The following is a 17098-nucleotide window of genomic DNA, read 5'->3' on the forward strand; positions in this document are numbered from 1 at the left end:
CAAACACATTCCACCCTAACTATTACACCCTAACTGTTTCTAAACCAGCTCCGTTGATGACATTACATACTGAACCAATAACTTTAGACCTCTAGGGATTGAGTCTTGATTTGGTGTGTATATGTGTGCGTGCGTGCGAGTGAGTGAGAGCGAGACCAATATAAATAAAGGACCATTAGCGAGTACTAAGAACTAGGATGGGATCAAAACAGTTTTATAACATCAAATATCTATAATGTACATGTAGGAAATGGATAACCGGACATTAACTACTAACTAGACAAACAAAATCGTTAAATTAGTAACTAGACCAACAAAATCGTTAACTGTACATTAACTACTAACTAGACAAACAAAATCGTTAACTGTACATTAACTACTAACTAGACAAACAAAATGGATACCTGTACTTAAATTACTAACTAGACCAACAAAATGGATACCTGTACTTAAATTACTAACTAGACCAACAAAATGGTTAACTGTACATTAACTACTAACTAAAACAAAATGGATAACTACTTAAATTAGATTAAAATTAACATAATCATCTACTTCAACGAGGCAGAAATGGTCAAATTGTTAGCATAAGAGCACAAATAACGGCCATTTTAAAAACAAACAAATTATCTTTATTTATTCTCTATAATTTAACTAAAAAAAATCAGATTTACTATTATTACACTGTTATTACATTTTAGAAGAATTATTGCATATTATAATTTATCATTATTATTAAATATTAACATATTTATAATTACATTTTTAGGACCAGGGGACCTAAACAGGGCTGGGGGAAAGGAGTGGGGCCAGGGGACATAAACAGGGCTGGGGATAAGGAGTGGGGCCAGGGGACCTAAACAGGGCTGGGGGAAAGGAGTGGGGCCAGGGGACCTAAACAGGGCTGGGTAAAAAGGAGTGGGGCCAGGGGACCTAAACAGGGCTGGGGGAAAGGAGTGGGGCAAGGGGACCTAAACAGGGCTGGGGGAAAGGAGTGGGTCCAGGGGACCTAAACAGGGCTGGGGGAAAGGAGTGGGGCCAGGGGACCTAAACAGGGCTGGGGGAAAGGAGTGGGGCCAGGGGACCTAAACAGTGCTGGGGGAAAGGAGTGGGGCCAGGGGACCTAAACAGGGCTGGGGGAAAGGAGTGGGGCCAGGGGACCTAAACAGGGCTGGGGGAAAGGAGTGGGGCCAGGGGACCTAAACAGTGCTGGGGCAGTTTGTTTGGGGGCAGGAACAGGGGCTGTCCAGACTCTGTCCACACCGCCAGCAGCAGTAATGGTCCTGGTGCCACGCCCGGCCATCTGCCCCCTTCTTGTAGTCCTCACAGAAGATCAGCTGCAGAAAATACAGAATATGTTTAAAGGTTCTCCCTGTGACTATTTATTTATTTTACTAGGCAAGTCAGTTAAGAACAAATTCTTATTTTCAATGACGGCCTACCGGGGAACACTGCCTTGTTCAGGGGCAGAACGACAGATTTTGTACCTTGTCAGCTCGGGGATTTGAACTTGCAACCTTTTGATTACTAGTCCAACACTCTAACCACTAGGCTACCCTGCCGCCTCCACACTCTAACCACGTGTCTGTGGTAATCTCCCCATAGAATAAGAATGGATAGAATGGGCTTCCCTCCTTCTATCTCTATGAGTCCCAGTCACCTCGTCACAGCCATGGCAGCGTCTGGTCTTCTGGCAGTAGTGTCTTCCACACAGCAGCTCTCCTCCCTTCCCTCCTCCCCACCTTTCACCTCCCTTCTCCTTACCTCTCCCTCCTCTCCTTTTGCCTCCCTCCTCTCCCCTCCCTCCTCCCCACCTTTCACCTCCCTTCACCTCTCCCCTCCCTCCTCTCCCTCCTCCTTTCGCCTCCCCCATCCTCTCCTCGCCTCTCCTCTCCTCTCCTCTCCACCCCTCTCCTCTCCTCTCCTCTCCTCTCCTCTCCTCCTCTCCTCTCCTCTCCTCTCCTCTCCTCTCCTCTCCTCTCCTCTCCTCTCCTGCTCTCACCTCGTCACAGCCTGCACAACGGGGTCTGGTCCTCTGGCAGTAGTGTCTTCCACACAGCAGCTCTCCTTCCTTCCAGAAGTATACCAGATCAACCAGGGCCTCCCCACACTCTGAACACACAAAGCAGGTCGGGTGCCACTGCTTGTCGTAGCCTGCCCCCTCTGCATACACCACAGGACTGTCCAGGGGGGTGAGCTCCCAGCAACCACTGCAATGCTGTAGGAGAGAGGAGAAGTAGAGGGAATGGCGAGGGGGAGGTAGAGAGACAGAGAGTAGACAGAGAGAGGGAGAGAGAGAGAGAGAGACGTAGAGATAGTTGAGAGAGTAGACAGAGAGACAGAGAGAGAGAGAGAGAGAGACATAGAGAGAGACAGAAAGACAGAGAGAGACAGAGAGAGAGAGAGAGAGAGACAGAGAGAAACAGAGAGAGGGAGAGAGAGACAGAAAGACAGAGAGAAACAGAGAAAGAGAGAGAGAGAGAGAGAGAGAGAGAGATGGGGAATAAGAGGGAACAGAGGGAGAGAAAAACAAAACCATTGAGAATTTTGTGGAACAATAAAATAACAGAATCTGAGCACCACGAAGACATGACACTGGTGATCCAGATGGAGCCACTCCAGCCCAGTCCTAGAGAGACGTTGGGAGGCTGGCTGGGTGTAACCCACGAAACCAGTACACTGTTTAATCAACACAAAACAACGTGATGATACTGCATGGGCCTCTCTCAAAGTAATCAAGCTCACATCACCATAACAACAGCACCAAGGTCAACCGTGAACCCAAACCATGGTGCCATTTCTGTTATGATAGAAGCAATCAGATGCAGATGTTAAGTCAGCCTTTGATTGTTTCCCCCACCCTCTCCCTCACCCTCCCCCCCACGCTCCTCCACCCTCTCCCCCACGCTCCCCCACGCGCTCCCCCACGCTCTCTCTCTCTAAACTGCTTTTCTAAACAGAGTAAAAGGTTTGTCTGTGTATCTGTATGAAGCTCTCTCTTCATTCTGAATGTATAATAACAAGAGAGAGGGCAACAAAATCATCAATATTAAAAGATAGTCACAATATACACTTTTTAAAGTTAGTTTTTTCCCCCCCTTGTCATTCTCCATCTATAGTCCATATTTTGGAATGAAATTTGGCACATATGCTGAAAACCATTCCCTACGTGGTTAGCAGATGGCGGTGCGATCCGCTCGCTAGTTTTAATGTAAAAAGATTTGATGATAATTTCGCATCTCCCACAGGGACTTTTTTTTTTAAATAACTTCCAATAAATTCAAAAGTTGTCTAAAGTGACACCAGAGAATGAATGAATGATGATGAATTATGACCTTCACCTTCTATTTGAATATCCGAAAAGTGGTGTTGTTGATTTGAATTAAAAATATATATTTTCTCTGCTATCTTTCCAAGAAAAATCTTAAGCAAAGCTAACTAATTACATAGGGGGAAAAGCAACCGCTAACAGCTAATATTTCATTTTTGCTGAAGGAGAATTTTTTTGGGGACAGAAATAGGATTACAGATCATACAGTCTCAGTCTAGGTGAGAATGCAACGGCCCTTGATTGGATATCTACTTGATCTATGTTCGGGCCTGTGACGTATCAAACAGACACCTCGCCAGGTCTCTCTCATCAAGAGACGAAAAACTTTTAAAAAGTCCTAGCTAGCTACCGTTATATCCTCAGCCATATTCAAAATGTAATTCAAGCCAGATGAGCTTGCATTTTTTTTTATTGTATCCGTTTCTGTATAGTTTGATGTTGTCGTTGCCTGTTAGCTAGCTATCCAGGCTAGCTATCCAGGCTAGCTATCCAGGCTCCAGACTTAGCTGGAGTCTCACAGGCAGGGAAAAGTACACATTACCAAAATTACATAAAAGACCTGGGCCATCTAGTTGTCATCATGAATAACAGATCAGGTTTGAATAACTGAACATGTGATTTATGGTTAGGAATGAGCGACGGACTTTACAGCCTAAAGTGAGAGGAATTGTAAACAAACACTGTTGAGCCTCAGAACATGGTTAAAGTTGTTATTTTGTATCCATAGCTCTATCGATTAATTTGAGAGTGGTTACCATTTCTCCATCCCAAATTCTTCTGCTTTTTACCAAAACAGTGACGGGGTGTGGGCTTGTTGTTCTTTAAACTGTAGATCGCCCCTGTAATAACCAATGGGTATCTAGATGAGGACCACGGAACAGATTCTCAGATGAGAGATTGCATATGTGTCTTACATGAAAAAAACATGTTTACAGAACTCTAGTAGGTGCCGTTATGTTGAAAAGCCTTGTTAGTGCATAAGTCCAATTAGATTTGGAATTTCCTGGCATTTTCGGCTTCAGACAAAAGCTAATATTTCACTTTTTTACCTTTATTTTACTAGGCAAGTCATTTAAGAACATATTCTTATTTTCAATGACGGCCTAGGAACGGGGCAGAAGGACAGATTTGTACCTTGTCAGCTCGGGGATATAAACTTGCAACCTTTCGGTTACTAGTCCAACGCTCTAACCACTAGGCTACCCTGCCGCCTCTACACTCTAACCACTAGGCTACCCTGCCTCCCCTGCACTCTAACCACTAGGCTACCCTGCCACCTCTACACTCTAACCACTAGGCTACCCTGCCGCCTCTACACTCTAACCACTAGGCTACCCTGCCACCTCTACACTCTAACCACTAGGCTACCTGCCACCTCTACACTCTAACCACTAGGCTACCTGCCACCTCTACACTCTAACCACTAGGCTACCCTGCCGCCTCTACACTCTAACCACTAGGCTACCTGCCACCTCTACACTCTAACCACTAGGCTACCTGCCACCTCTACACTCTAACCACTAGGCTACCTGCCACCTCTACACTCTAACCACTAGGCTACCTGCCACCTCTACACTCTAACCACTAGGCTACCTGCCACCTCTACACTCTAACCACTAGGCTACCTGCCACCTCTACACTCTAACCACTAGGCTACCTGCCACCTCTACACTCTAACCACTAGGCTACCTGCCACCTCCACACTCTAACCACTAGGCTACCCTGCCGCCTCTACACTCTAACCACTAGGCTACCCTGCCACCTCCACACTCTAACCACTAGGCTACCCTGCCACCTCTACACACTAACCACTAGGCTACCCTGCCGCCTCTACACTCTAACCACTAGGCTACCCTGCCACCTCTACACTCTAACCACTAGGCTACCCTGCCGCCTCTACACTCTAACCACTAGGCTACCCTGCCACCTCTACACTCTAACCACTAGGCTACCTGCCACCTCTACACTCTAACCACTAGGCTACCTGCCACCTCTACACTCTAACCACTAGGCTACCTGCCACCTCTACACTCTAACCACTAGGCTACCCTGCCGCCTCTACACTCTAACCACTAGGCTACCTGCCACCTCTACACGCTAACCACTAGGCTACCTGCCACCTCTACACTCTAACCACTAGGCTACCTGCCACCTCTACACTCTAACCACTAGGCTACCTGCCACCTCTACACTCTAACCACTAGGCTACCCTGCCACCTCTACACTCTAACCACTAGGCTACCCTGCCGCCTCTACACTCTAACCACTAGGCTACCCTGCCACCTCTACACTCTAACCACTAGGCTACCCTGCCGCCTCTACACTCTAACCACTAGGCTACCTGCCACCTCTACACTCTAACCACTAGGCTACCCTGCCACCTCTACACTCTAACCACTAGGCTACCCTGCCACCTCTACACTCTAACCACTAGGCTACCCTGCCGCCTCTACACTCTAACCACTAGGCTACCCTGCCACCTCTACACTCTAACCACTAGGCTACCCTGCCACCTCTACACTCTAACCACTAGGCTACCCTGCCACCCCACCTAAAACATACTTTTTTGTATTTCATTTCCAGTTTTTTTTTATTTTTTATCCCCGGACGGTCTGATAATAGCACAAGTCCTGCCACCAAAACATTATTACTTTAGAATTAGAACATTAGAACTATTTGAAATGGCATAAAACAACAGTCAATATGTCTAAAGTGGTTGGTTTCCAAAAATGATACAGCTCTTTAACAGTTTAAGCGACAGACACGAGGCCAACTGTAAAAAGGTCTTACAATTACACAACTAGTTTATGAACTACATCGTTATTTACATGTGCACACATTTGCATAAAAGAAAAACAAACACATTTTTGTTGTATTAATATACAAAAAAAGAGAGAGACACAGAGGGAGGAGGTAGAGAGTGAGAGAAACAGAACTACTACTTCTACATTTTTATAGCTAGCAGTGTTGTTCTGTTGATATTTTAACCCGCTGAACACAGACTCCCTTTTTTTTCAGTCATAAATCTCCCGTTTTATCATCATCCACCAGGCACTTATAGTACTAGTGTTTAAAGACACACACCTAGTAGGGTACATCCCAAATGGCACCCTATTCTCTATATAGTGCCATGGTCAGAAGTAGTGCACTATAAAGTGAGTTAGAACTCGGCCCTTTGTCTCTTTCTGATGAAAACATCATAACTCAAATGTTGTTGTTTTTAAACTACCTTCAATATATTCTGAACATTTTATGACTCTGGGACAAAACGTTTTTCAAAATAGCTTCTAAAAATAATAAAATAGCTTCATCATTGGTACGTCTGTTAACGGAGGAAACTTTTCTGAATATTTTCTGTTTTTTTTGACTGACCGGTTTAACATCTAATAAGAATAATCTAATAATCTGAACTACTGCTTCTATTCACTGCCTGTCATCAATGTAAAACAACACAAAATTATCAAAACATTTTCCTTGTCATAATATGTATTGATATTATACTATAAAGTGCATTCGGAAAGTATTCAGACCCCTTGACTTTTTCCACATTTTGTTATATTACAGCCTTATTCTTAAAGAATAAAGACATTTGAAATGTCCTATTATGTATATATACAGTGTTGTAATGATGTACAAAAGGGAAAATAAATAAACATAAATATGGGTTGTATTTATAATGGTGTTTGTTCTTCACTGGTTGCCCTTTTCTTGTGGCAACAGGTCACAAATCTTGCTGCTGTGATGTCACACTGTGGTATTTCACCCTGTAGATATGGGAGTTTATCAAAATTGGATTTGTTTTCGAATTCTTTGTGGGTCTGTGTAATCTGAGGGAAATATGTGTCTCTAATATGGTCATACATTTGACAGGAGGTTAGGAAGTGCAGCTCAGTTTCCACCTCATTTTGTGAGCAGTGTGCACATAGCCTGTTTCATCTTGAGAGCCAGGTCTGCCTTCAGCGACCTTTCTCAATAGCAAGACTATGCTCACTGAGTCTGTACATACTCAAAGCTTTCTTAAGTTTGGGTCAGTCACAGTGGTCAGGTATTCTGCCACTGTGCACTCTCTGTTTGGGGCCAAATAGCATTCTAATTTTTTTGGTAAATCTTTCCATTGTGTTAAGTACAGTGGGGCAAAAAAGTATTTAGTCAGCCACCAATTGTGCAAGGTCTCCCACTTAAAAAGATGAGAGAGGCCTGTAATTTTCATCATAGGTACACTTGCAGACTTGTTTTTGAGTTGCTGTGCGTTTTGTTGCCAACCTGTTTAGCTACCTGACAAATTTACGGTTTTTACTTTTTAATTACCGTTTATATTTTAGTTTTTTCCTCCTCAACTTTTTCACTCCGGACGCTTTATCTGGACGTGGTTCGTCAGGACCTCCAACAGCCGAAGCTAAGTAGTTTTGTCTCTGTGAATGGTTTGTCCTCTGACAAATCAACTGTAAATTTCGGTGTTCCTCAAGGTTCCGTTTTAGGACCACTATTGTTTTCACTATATATTTTACCTCTTGGGGATGTTATTCGAAAACATAATGTTAACTTTCACTGCTATGCGGATGACACACAGCTGTACATTTCAATTAAACATGGTGAAGCCCCAAAATTGCCCTTGCTAGAAGAATGTGTTTCAGACATAAGGAAGTGGATGGCTGCAAACTTTCTACTTTTAAACTCGGACAAAACAGAGATGCTTGTTCTAGGTCCCAAGAAACAAAGAGATCTTCTGTTGAATCTGACAATTAATCTTAATGGTTGTACAGTCGTCTCAAATAAAACTGTGAAGGACCTCGGCGTTACTCTGGACCCTGATCTCTCTTTTGAAGAACATATCAAGACCATTTCAAGGACAGCTTTTTTCCATCTACGTAACATTGCAAAAATCAGAAACTTTCTGTCCAAAAATGATGCAGAAAAATTAATCCATGCTTTTGTCACTTCTAGGTTACTACTGCAATGCTCTACTTTTCGGCTACCCGGATAAAGCACTAAATAAACTTCAGTTAGTGCTAAATACGGCTGCTAGAATCCTGACTAGAACCAAAAAATTTGATCATATTACTCCAGAGCTAGCCTCTCTACACTGGCTTCCTGTCAAAGCAAGGGCTGATTTCAAGGTTTTACTGCTAACCTACAAAGCATTACATGGGCTTGCTCCTACCTATCTCTCTGATTTGGTCCTGCCGTACATACCTACACGTACGCTACGGTCACAAGACGCAGGCCTCCTAATTGTCCCTTAAATTTCTAAGCAAACAGCTGGAGGCAGGGCTTTCTCCTATAGAGCTCAATTTTTATGGAACGGTCTGCCTACCCATGTCAGAGACGCAAACTCGGTCTCAAACTTTAAGTCTCTACTGAAGACTCATCTCTTCAGCGGGTCATATGATTGAGTGTAGTCTGGCCCAGGAGTGGGAGGGTGAACGGAAAGGCTCTGGAGCAACGAACCGCCCTTGCTGTCTCTGCCTGGCCGGTTCCCCTCTTTCCACTGGGATTCTCTGCCTCTAACCCTATTACAGGGGCTGAGTCACTGGCTTACTGGGGCTCTCTCATGCCGTCCCTGGAGGGGGTGCGTCACCTGAGTGGGTTGAGTCACTGATGTGGTCATCCTGTCTGGGTTGGCGCCCCCCCCCCCCCCCCTTGGGTTGTGCCGTGGTGGAGGTCTTTGTGGGCTATACTCAGCCTTGTCTCAGGATGGTAAGTTGGTGGTTGAAGATATCCCTCTAGTGGTGTGGGGGCTGTGCTTTGGCAAAGTGGGTGGGGTTATATCCTTCCTGTTTGGCCCTGTCCGGGGGTGTCCTCGGAATGGGCCACAGTGTCTCCTGACCCCTCCTGTCTCAGCCTCCAGTATTTATGCTGCAGTAGTAGTTTATGTGTCGGGGGGCTAAGGTCAGTTTGTTATATCTGGAGTACTTCTCCTGTCCTATTCGGTGTCCTGTGTGAATCTAGGTGTGCGTTCTCTAATTCTCTCTTTCTTTCTCTCTCGGAGGAGGACCTGAGCCCTAGGACCATGCCCCAGGAATACCTGACATGATGACTCCTTGCTGCTGCTGCTCCAGTTTCAACTGTTCTGCCTTATTATTATTCGACCATGCTGGTCATTTATGAACATTTGAACATCTTGACCATGTTTTGTTATAATCTCCACCCGGCACAGCCAGAAGAGAAACAAAAGTTTCTCAATACTTTGTTATATACCCTTTGTTGGCAATGACAGAGGTCAAACATTTTCTGTAAGTCTTCACAAGGTTTTCACACACTGTTGCTGGTATTTTGGCCCATTCCTCCATGCAGATCTCCTCTAGAGCAATGATGTTTTGGGGCTGTTGCTGGGCAACACGGACTTTCAACTCCCTCCAAAGATTTTCTATGGGGTTGAGATCTGGAGACTGGCTAGGCCACTCCAAGACGTTGAAATGCTTCTTACGAGGCGGGGACAGAACAGACCTGGGTTTAAATACTATTTTTTTTATCTGCGCTTGATTGAGCTTGCCTGGCTTTAATGGACCTGTAGAATATTTTCTAAACGGCAAACCTCACCCATCTGGTACTCCAGGGATAAAACAAGTAGTTTGAAAGATTTCAAATAATATTTGAACCCAGGTCTGGGACAGACAGGAAATAAACAAATAAACATCCGGTCTCTCATTGGACATTTATTTAGTACATTTCGCAGGTTGTTACCAAGTTTCTCAGTCTAAGTCTACAGTGCAGTTAGCCAATACACCAGAATACTCCCATTTAAGTGGCATGTGAATGTATTTGTTTGTGGATGAATGAGTGTGTATAAGTTAATGTAGATGCAAATGTTTATATATATTTGTTTTTAAACTGTAAAGACTTACGTATTTACTCTTCTTATAGTGGTCGTCTGTCCCGTTGGTGGTGGTCGTGTTAGGGTCTGACTGGATAATGGGGACCTTCCTAGGTCCCCCGGTCACAGCCCCGTTCTTCTGCCTATGTCCTTTGATGACGGGCGGAGGGTTAGCGCCTCCCTCCCCAGGCAGCGCCACCTCCCCTACTCCTAGAGCCTCCTCTTTGTAGCGCTTCATGAAGACAGACATGGCCTGGAGCTGGTGGAAGGAACAAGACCAACGATGGGAAATAAGCATTCAGGCTATATTTTGTATTTAACCTTCATTTAACTAGGCAAGTCAGTTAAAGAACAACTTCGTATTTTCAATACGAATTTGAACGGTGGGTTAACTGCCTGTTCAGGGGCAGAACGACAGATTTGTACCTTGTCAGCTCGGGGGATTTGATCTTGCACTAACCACTAGGCTACCTGCCTGCCCTATATGGTGTAAATTTAGCCACAACTATGTTTAATGGATATTATGTTTGTCACAGCTAGTGCATCTTTATACGTAGGTCTATTCATAAATAATCAAATGTAAATGAAGAATATGAATCAAAATTAGAATACGAGAAGAAGTGACCTGTCGATAATCTGGACAAAATTCCAAAATGGAGGCTTAAATACAAACATAAAGAGGATTTGGACGGCACCAAAATCTAACCTGGTCCTCTGACAGAGACCCGTGGCACAGGGAGGGGTCCTGATCGTAGACTGGTAGCTGTCTCATCAACTGCCTGCGCCGGTACATCGCTCCCTCCGTCCCTGCTACTGGACGCTTCTCCTCCGGGACCAACGCCATGTACAGCATGGCCTACAGAGGGAGAGGGAGGGTGAGAGAGGAAGAGGAGTTAACACAGCCCAGGAGAGAGTAAACTACATGGAACAACAAGGACTGAGGACTCAACTTTACAGCAACAACAACAACAGCACCAGACCAGTGTGACAGAGCTAAATCAAATCAAATCAAATGTATTTATATAGCCCTTCGTACATCAGCTGATGTCACAAAGTGCTGTACAGAAACCCATCCTAAAACCCCAAACAGCAAGCAATGCAGGTGTAGAAGCACGGTGGCTAGGAGAAACTCCCTAGAAAGGCCAAAACCTAGGAAGAAACCTAGAGAGGAACCAGGCTATGAGGGGTGGCCAGTCTCTTCTGGCTGCGCCGGGTGGAGATTATAACAGAACATGGCCAAGATGTTCAAACGTTCATAGATGACCAACAGGAGATTATAACAGAACATGGCCAAGATGTTCAAATGTTCATAGATGACCAACAGGAGATTATAACAGAACATGGCCAAGATGTTCAAATGTTCATAGATGACCAACAGGAGATTATAACAGAACATGGCCAAGATGTTCAAGCGTTCATAGATGACCTCCTATGTAAAGCATAGACTCCAGAGAACTTACAGTTGGTCTTTGAACAAAGCTTTATATTGTACGTGACTGTAGGCAGCAACGCTACCTGGCTTTGGGACCTGGGATGTGTCCTTTTAAACCGGAGAAATACTTCACAGGCCCTGACTTTGGGTCTAGGTCCCAAATGACACCTTATTCCCTATATAGTGGACTATTATTTTTACCATAACCGCAAGTCAAAAGTAGAGCACTATGTAAGGAATAGAGTGTCAGTTGGGATGCTGCAGTAGTGCACTATTTAGGGAATAAGGTGCTTTTGGGACATGTTTCAGAGTGGTGGCCAAGCAGCCCTCACAGTGCTGGAAAATAGATCATCACTCCCTATTCTGACCTCCAGGCTTCTACTGTCAGCACTCTGTGACCTAGCACAATCATCCCTCCTTCTTTTCTACTGTCAGCACTCTGTGACCTAGCACAATCATCCCTCCTTCTCTTCTACTGTCAGCACTCTGTGACCTAGCACAATCATCCCTCCTTCTCTTCTACTGTCAGCACTCTGTGACCTAGCACAATCATCCCTCCTTCTCTTCTACTGTCAGCACTCTGTGACCTAGCACAATCATCCCTCCTTCTCTTCTACTGTCAGCACTCTGTGACCTAGCACAATCATCCCTCCTTCTCTTCTACTGTCAGCACTGTGACCTAGCACAATCATCCCTCCTTCTCTTCTACTGTCAGCACTCTGTGACCTAGCACAATCATCCCTCCTTCTCTTCTACTGTCAGCACTCTGTGACCTAGCACAATCATCCCTCCTTCTCTTCTACTGTCAGCACTCTGTGACCTAGCACAATCATCCCTCCTCTTCTACTGTCAGCACTCTGTGACCTAGCACAATCATCCCTCCTTCTCTTCTACTGTCAGCACTCTGTGACCTAGCACAATCATCCCTCCTTCTCTTCTACTGTCAGTGCTCTGTGACCTAGCACAATCATCCCCCCTTCTCTTCTACTGTCAGCACTCTGTGACCTAGCACAATCATCCCTCCTTCTCTTCTACTGTCAGCACTCTGTGACCTAGCACAATCATCCCTACTATTCTACTGTCAGCACTCTGTGACCTAGCACAATCATCCCTCCTTCTCTTCTACTGTCAGTGCTCTGTGACCGACAGTAACACACCATTCTATTCCTCTTTTTAAACATCTCTAACTACACTTATCTAGCTAGCTGGGCGCTAGCTAGTAACTCTAACAGCCAATCATTCTTCATCTCTCCCCTAATAACAGACAAGTCATCAAACACTCCTCAGTAAATACTAAACGTCTTGGAAGAGGACACGGGGGGGGGGTCTACAGCACTCTTTAAGGGGTAAACCTCTGCTCCCCACTCTACAATTCTGGGGTAAAGCTGACCTATCACCACTCTACAATCCTGGGGTAAAGCTGACCTATCACCACTCTACAATCCTGGGGTAAAGCTGACCTATCACCACTCTACAATCCTGGGGTAAAGCTGACCTATCACCACTCTACTATCCTGGGGTGAAGCTGACCTATCACCACTCTACAATCCTGGGGTAAAGCTGACCTATCGCCACTCTACAATCCTGGGGTAAAGCTGATCTATCACCACTCTACAATCCTGGGGTAAAGCTGACCTATCACCACTCTACTATCCTGGGGTAAAGCTGACCTATCACCACTCTACAATCCTGGGGTGAAGCTGACCTATCACCACTCTACAATCCTGGGGTGAAGCTGACCTATCATCACTCTACAGGCTTGCATGTCATTAGTGTGTCCTGATGAAGGCTTGAAGGCTAAACCAGTCACAGATAGACAGACAGGCTGTACCACACACATGCACGCCCTCCCCGCAGGCTTCAGTAAGCAGGCTTCAGTAAGCAGGCAGGCTTCAGGAAGCAGGCTTCAGGAAGCAGGCTTCAGGAAGCAGGCTTCAGGAAGCAGGCTTCAGGAGGCAGGCTTCAGTAAGCAGGCTTCAGTAAGCAGGGTTCAGTAAGCAGGGTTCAGGAGGCAGGCTTCAGGAGGCAGGCTTCAGTAAGCAGGCTTCAGTAAGCAGGCTTCAGGAGGCAGGCTTCAGTAAGTAGGCTTCAGTAAGCAGGCTTCAGTAAGCAGGCTTCAGGAGGCAGGCTTCAGTAAGCAGGCTTCATTAAGCAGGGTTCAGGAGGCAGGCTTCAGTAAGCAGGCTTCAGTAAGCAGGCTTCAGTAAGCAGGCTTCAGTAAGCAGACTGCACCACGGACATGGACTGGTTAATGTTCCTAGTTGCATCATAAAACTCTGAAGTATTCTTATAGAGACCACAAATATGTACTAGCCCACGAACAGAGTAGATATATGTACTAGCCCACTAACAGAGTATATATATGTACTAGCCCACGAACAGAGTAGATATATGTACTAGCCCACGAACAGAGTAGATATATGTACTAGCCCACTAACAGAGTATATATATGTACTAGCCCACGAACAGAGTAGATATATGTACTAGCCCACTAACAGAGTATATATATGTACTGGCCCACGAACAGAGTAGATATATGTACTAGCCCACTAACAGAGTATATATATGTACTAGCCCACGAACAGAGTAGATATATGTACTAGCCCACTAACAGAGTATATATATGTACTAGCCCACGAACAGAGTAGATATATTTACTAGCCCACTAACAGAGTAGATATATTTACTAACCCACTAACAGAGTAGATATATGTACTAGCCCACTAACAGAGTAGATATATTTACTAACCCACTAACAGAGTAGATATATTTACTAACCCACTAACAGAGTAGATATATTTACTAGCCCACGAACAGAGTAGATATATGTACTAGCCCACTAACAGAGTATATATATGTACTAGCCCACGAACAGAGTAGATATATTTACTAGCCCACTAACAGAGTAGATATATTTACTAACCCACTAACAGAGTAGATATATGTACTAGCCCACTAACAGAGTAGATATATTTACTAACCCACTAACAGAGTAGATATATGTACTAACCCACTAACAGAGTAGATATATTTACTAACCCACTAACAGAGTAGATATATTTACTAACCCACTAACAGAGTAGATATATTTACTAGCCCACTAACAGAGTAGATATATATGTACTAGCCCACTAACAGAGTAGATATATTTACTAGCCCACTAACAGAGTAGATATATTTACTAACCCACTAACAGAGTATATATATGTACTAGCCCACTAACAGAGTAGATATATTTACTAGCCCACTAACAGAGTAGATATATGTACTAGCCCACGAACAGAGTAGATATATTTACTAGCCCACTAACAGAGTAGATATATGTACTAGCCCACGAACAGAGTAGATATATGTACTAGCCCACTAACAGAGTAGATATATTTACTAGCCCACTAACAGAGTAGACATATGTACTAGCCCACGAACAGAGTAGATATATGTACTAGCCCACTAACAGAGTAGATATATTTACTAGCCCACGAACAGAGTAGATATATTTACTAGCCCACTAACAGAGTAGATATATTTACTAGCCCACTAACAGAGTAGATATATTTACTAGCCCACTAACAGAGTAGATATATTTACTAGCCCACTAACAGAGTAGATATATTTACTAGCCCACTAACAGAGTAGATATATTTACTAGCCCACTAACAGAGTAGATATATTTACTAGCCCACTAACAGACTAAATATATGTACTGGCCCACTAACAGAGTAGATATATGTACTAGCCCACTAACAGAGTAGATATATTTACTAGCCCACTAACAGAGTAGATATATCTACAGTAAAATTGCTACACTGAGATTGTGTGACCGATGAATTAAACTTTCAATTCAACAAACTATCTTGATCTGATGAAGACGGTGATAAATGTAACAGTCAAACTGAACAGGTTTCTATCCAACCTTTTAATGTAACTAAAGTACATCAGACAAAAATGTCACCACAGCAAATTTTTGTCGGTGAACTTTCCAAATGGGGCGGCAGGGTAGCCTAGTGGTTAGAGCGTTGGACTAGTAACCGAAAGGTTGCAAGTTCAAATCCCCGAGCTGACAAGGTACAAATCTGTCGTTCTGCCCCTGAACAGGCAGTTAACCCACTGTTCCTAGGCCATCATTGAAAATAAGAAGTTGTTCTTAACTGACTTGCCTGGTTAAAATAAAAAATAAAAAATGTTGACAAAACAAAATACCCTCGACATGGTGAGATATTTTTGTCTGTAAAATTAATTAGCAGAGAAATGGCAGTGGGAACAACTTTATGCGCAAATATTGATATAATAACCATCATATTGAAGTAAACGTGTAGTCACGCGATCATATGACGTGTGTCCTCCCACTACGACTCGGGACATCATGCGGTTTATTAGGCTACAGATGAAATAAGTTTTGATGAACTTCCCAGGGTGGTGAAAGTGCACGGTGATGAGCTTGATGCTCTTCTTCCAGTAAATATCCAGGGTCTTATTCTGGTGACACGATGATCTTGCTCTTTTGCCCATATTTATTTAATTATTTCGGCTATACCTGCACTGTATCTGCGAGCTGTTGGCTAAAGCGCACGTGCCAAACCCGGAATGGGCACATTCACTATATCCAGTGCTTGACTTGTTCCTCTTATAGAATATTAGCTCAAAAGTATTCTGGAGCTCCTGCACCTAAATATAAACAGTACTGACACCAAAAAATTAGTACCGGCACATATTTCAGTCCAAGTCAAGCACTGGCTATATAACGAAAAAAACTATCGTGAAAAACCCATCAGTAGAGTTGAAAATACGATGGAAACCCATTCAACTTGTATTTTTCATTCGATATATGAGTATTTCACCGCAGATGTGCACTACGTCATCACACACAGCCTTTAGTCCACACCAAGTTAATTTGACGGGAACACATCTCTGCTGCGAAAATGTGCATACTGTTCTTCTGCAGATTTTAGAATATTTGCATGAAAATCTGTTGCCGATTGGATGGAAACCTAGCTACTGCATCTAATTGGATGGAAACCTAGCTACTGCATCTAATTGGATGGAAACCTAGCTACTGCATCTAATTGGATGGAAACCTAGCTACTGCATCTAATTGGATGGAAACCTAGCTACTGCATCTAATTGGATGGAAACCTAGCTACTGCGTCTAATTGGATGGAAACCTAGCTACTGCGTCTAATTGTATGGAAACCTAGATACTGCATCTAATTGGATGGATACCTAGCTACTGCATCTAATTGGATGGAAACCTAGCTACTGCGTCTAATTGGATGGATACCTAGCTACTGCATCTAATTGGATGGAAACCTAGCTACTGCGTCTAATTGGATGGAAACCTAGCTACTGCATCTAATTGGATGGAAACCTAGCTACTGCGTCTAATTGTATGGAAACCTAGATACTGCATCTAATTGGATGGAAACCTAGCTACTGCATCTAATTGGATGGAAACCTAGATACTGCGTCTAATTGGATGGAAACCTAGCTACTGCATCTAATTGGATGGAAACCTAGCTACTGC

General features: G+C 44.0%; 1 protein-coding gene across 2 annotated transcripts in view; it reads right to left on the reverse strand.

Moving 5' to 3' along the window:
* Nucleotides 1-204: 204 nt before the first annotated feature.
* The window catches only part of LOC110528639 (LIM and cysteine-rich domains protein 1), a 28749-nt gene continuing 11855 nt past the window's right edge, over nt 205-17098 (reverse strand). Inside the window, exons 5-9 of one of the 2 annotated variants that reach the window (XM_036984254.1) lie at nt 10852-11001; nt 10177-10404; nt 2003-2218; nt 1200-1337; nt 205-1085 (exon numbers count right to left, since the gene is read on the reverse strand). In XM_036984254.1, coding sequence (XP_036840149.1) covers nt 1200-1337; nt 2003-2218; nt 10177-10404; nt 10852-11001 — 732 coding nt within the window. In that variant the 3' untranslated portion in view covers nt 205-1085. Of the gene's footprint in view, nt 1162-1199; nt 1338-2002; nt 2219-10176; nt 10405-10851; nt 11002-17098 lie in introns of both variants that reach the window. The other variant, XM_036984253.1, reaches the window with a different exon arrangement.

Source organism: Oncorhynchus mykiss, chromosome 7 (genome assembly GCF_013265735.2).
Source record: "Oncorhynchus mykiss isolate Arlee chromosome 7, USDA_OmykA_1.1, whole genome shotgun sequence".
Taxonomy (NCBI): domain Eukaryota; kingdom Metazoa; phylum Chordata; class Actinopteri; order Salmoniformes; family Salmonidae; genus Oncorhynchus; species Oncorhynchus mykiss.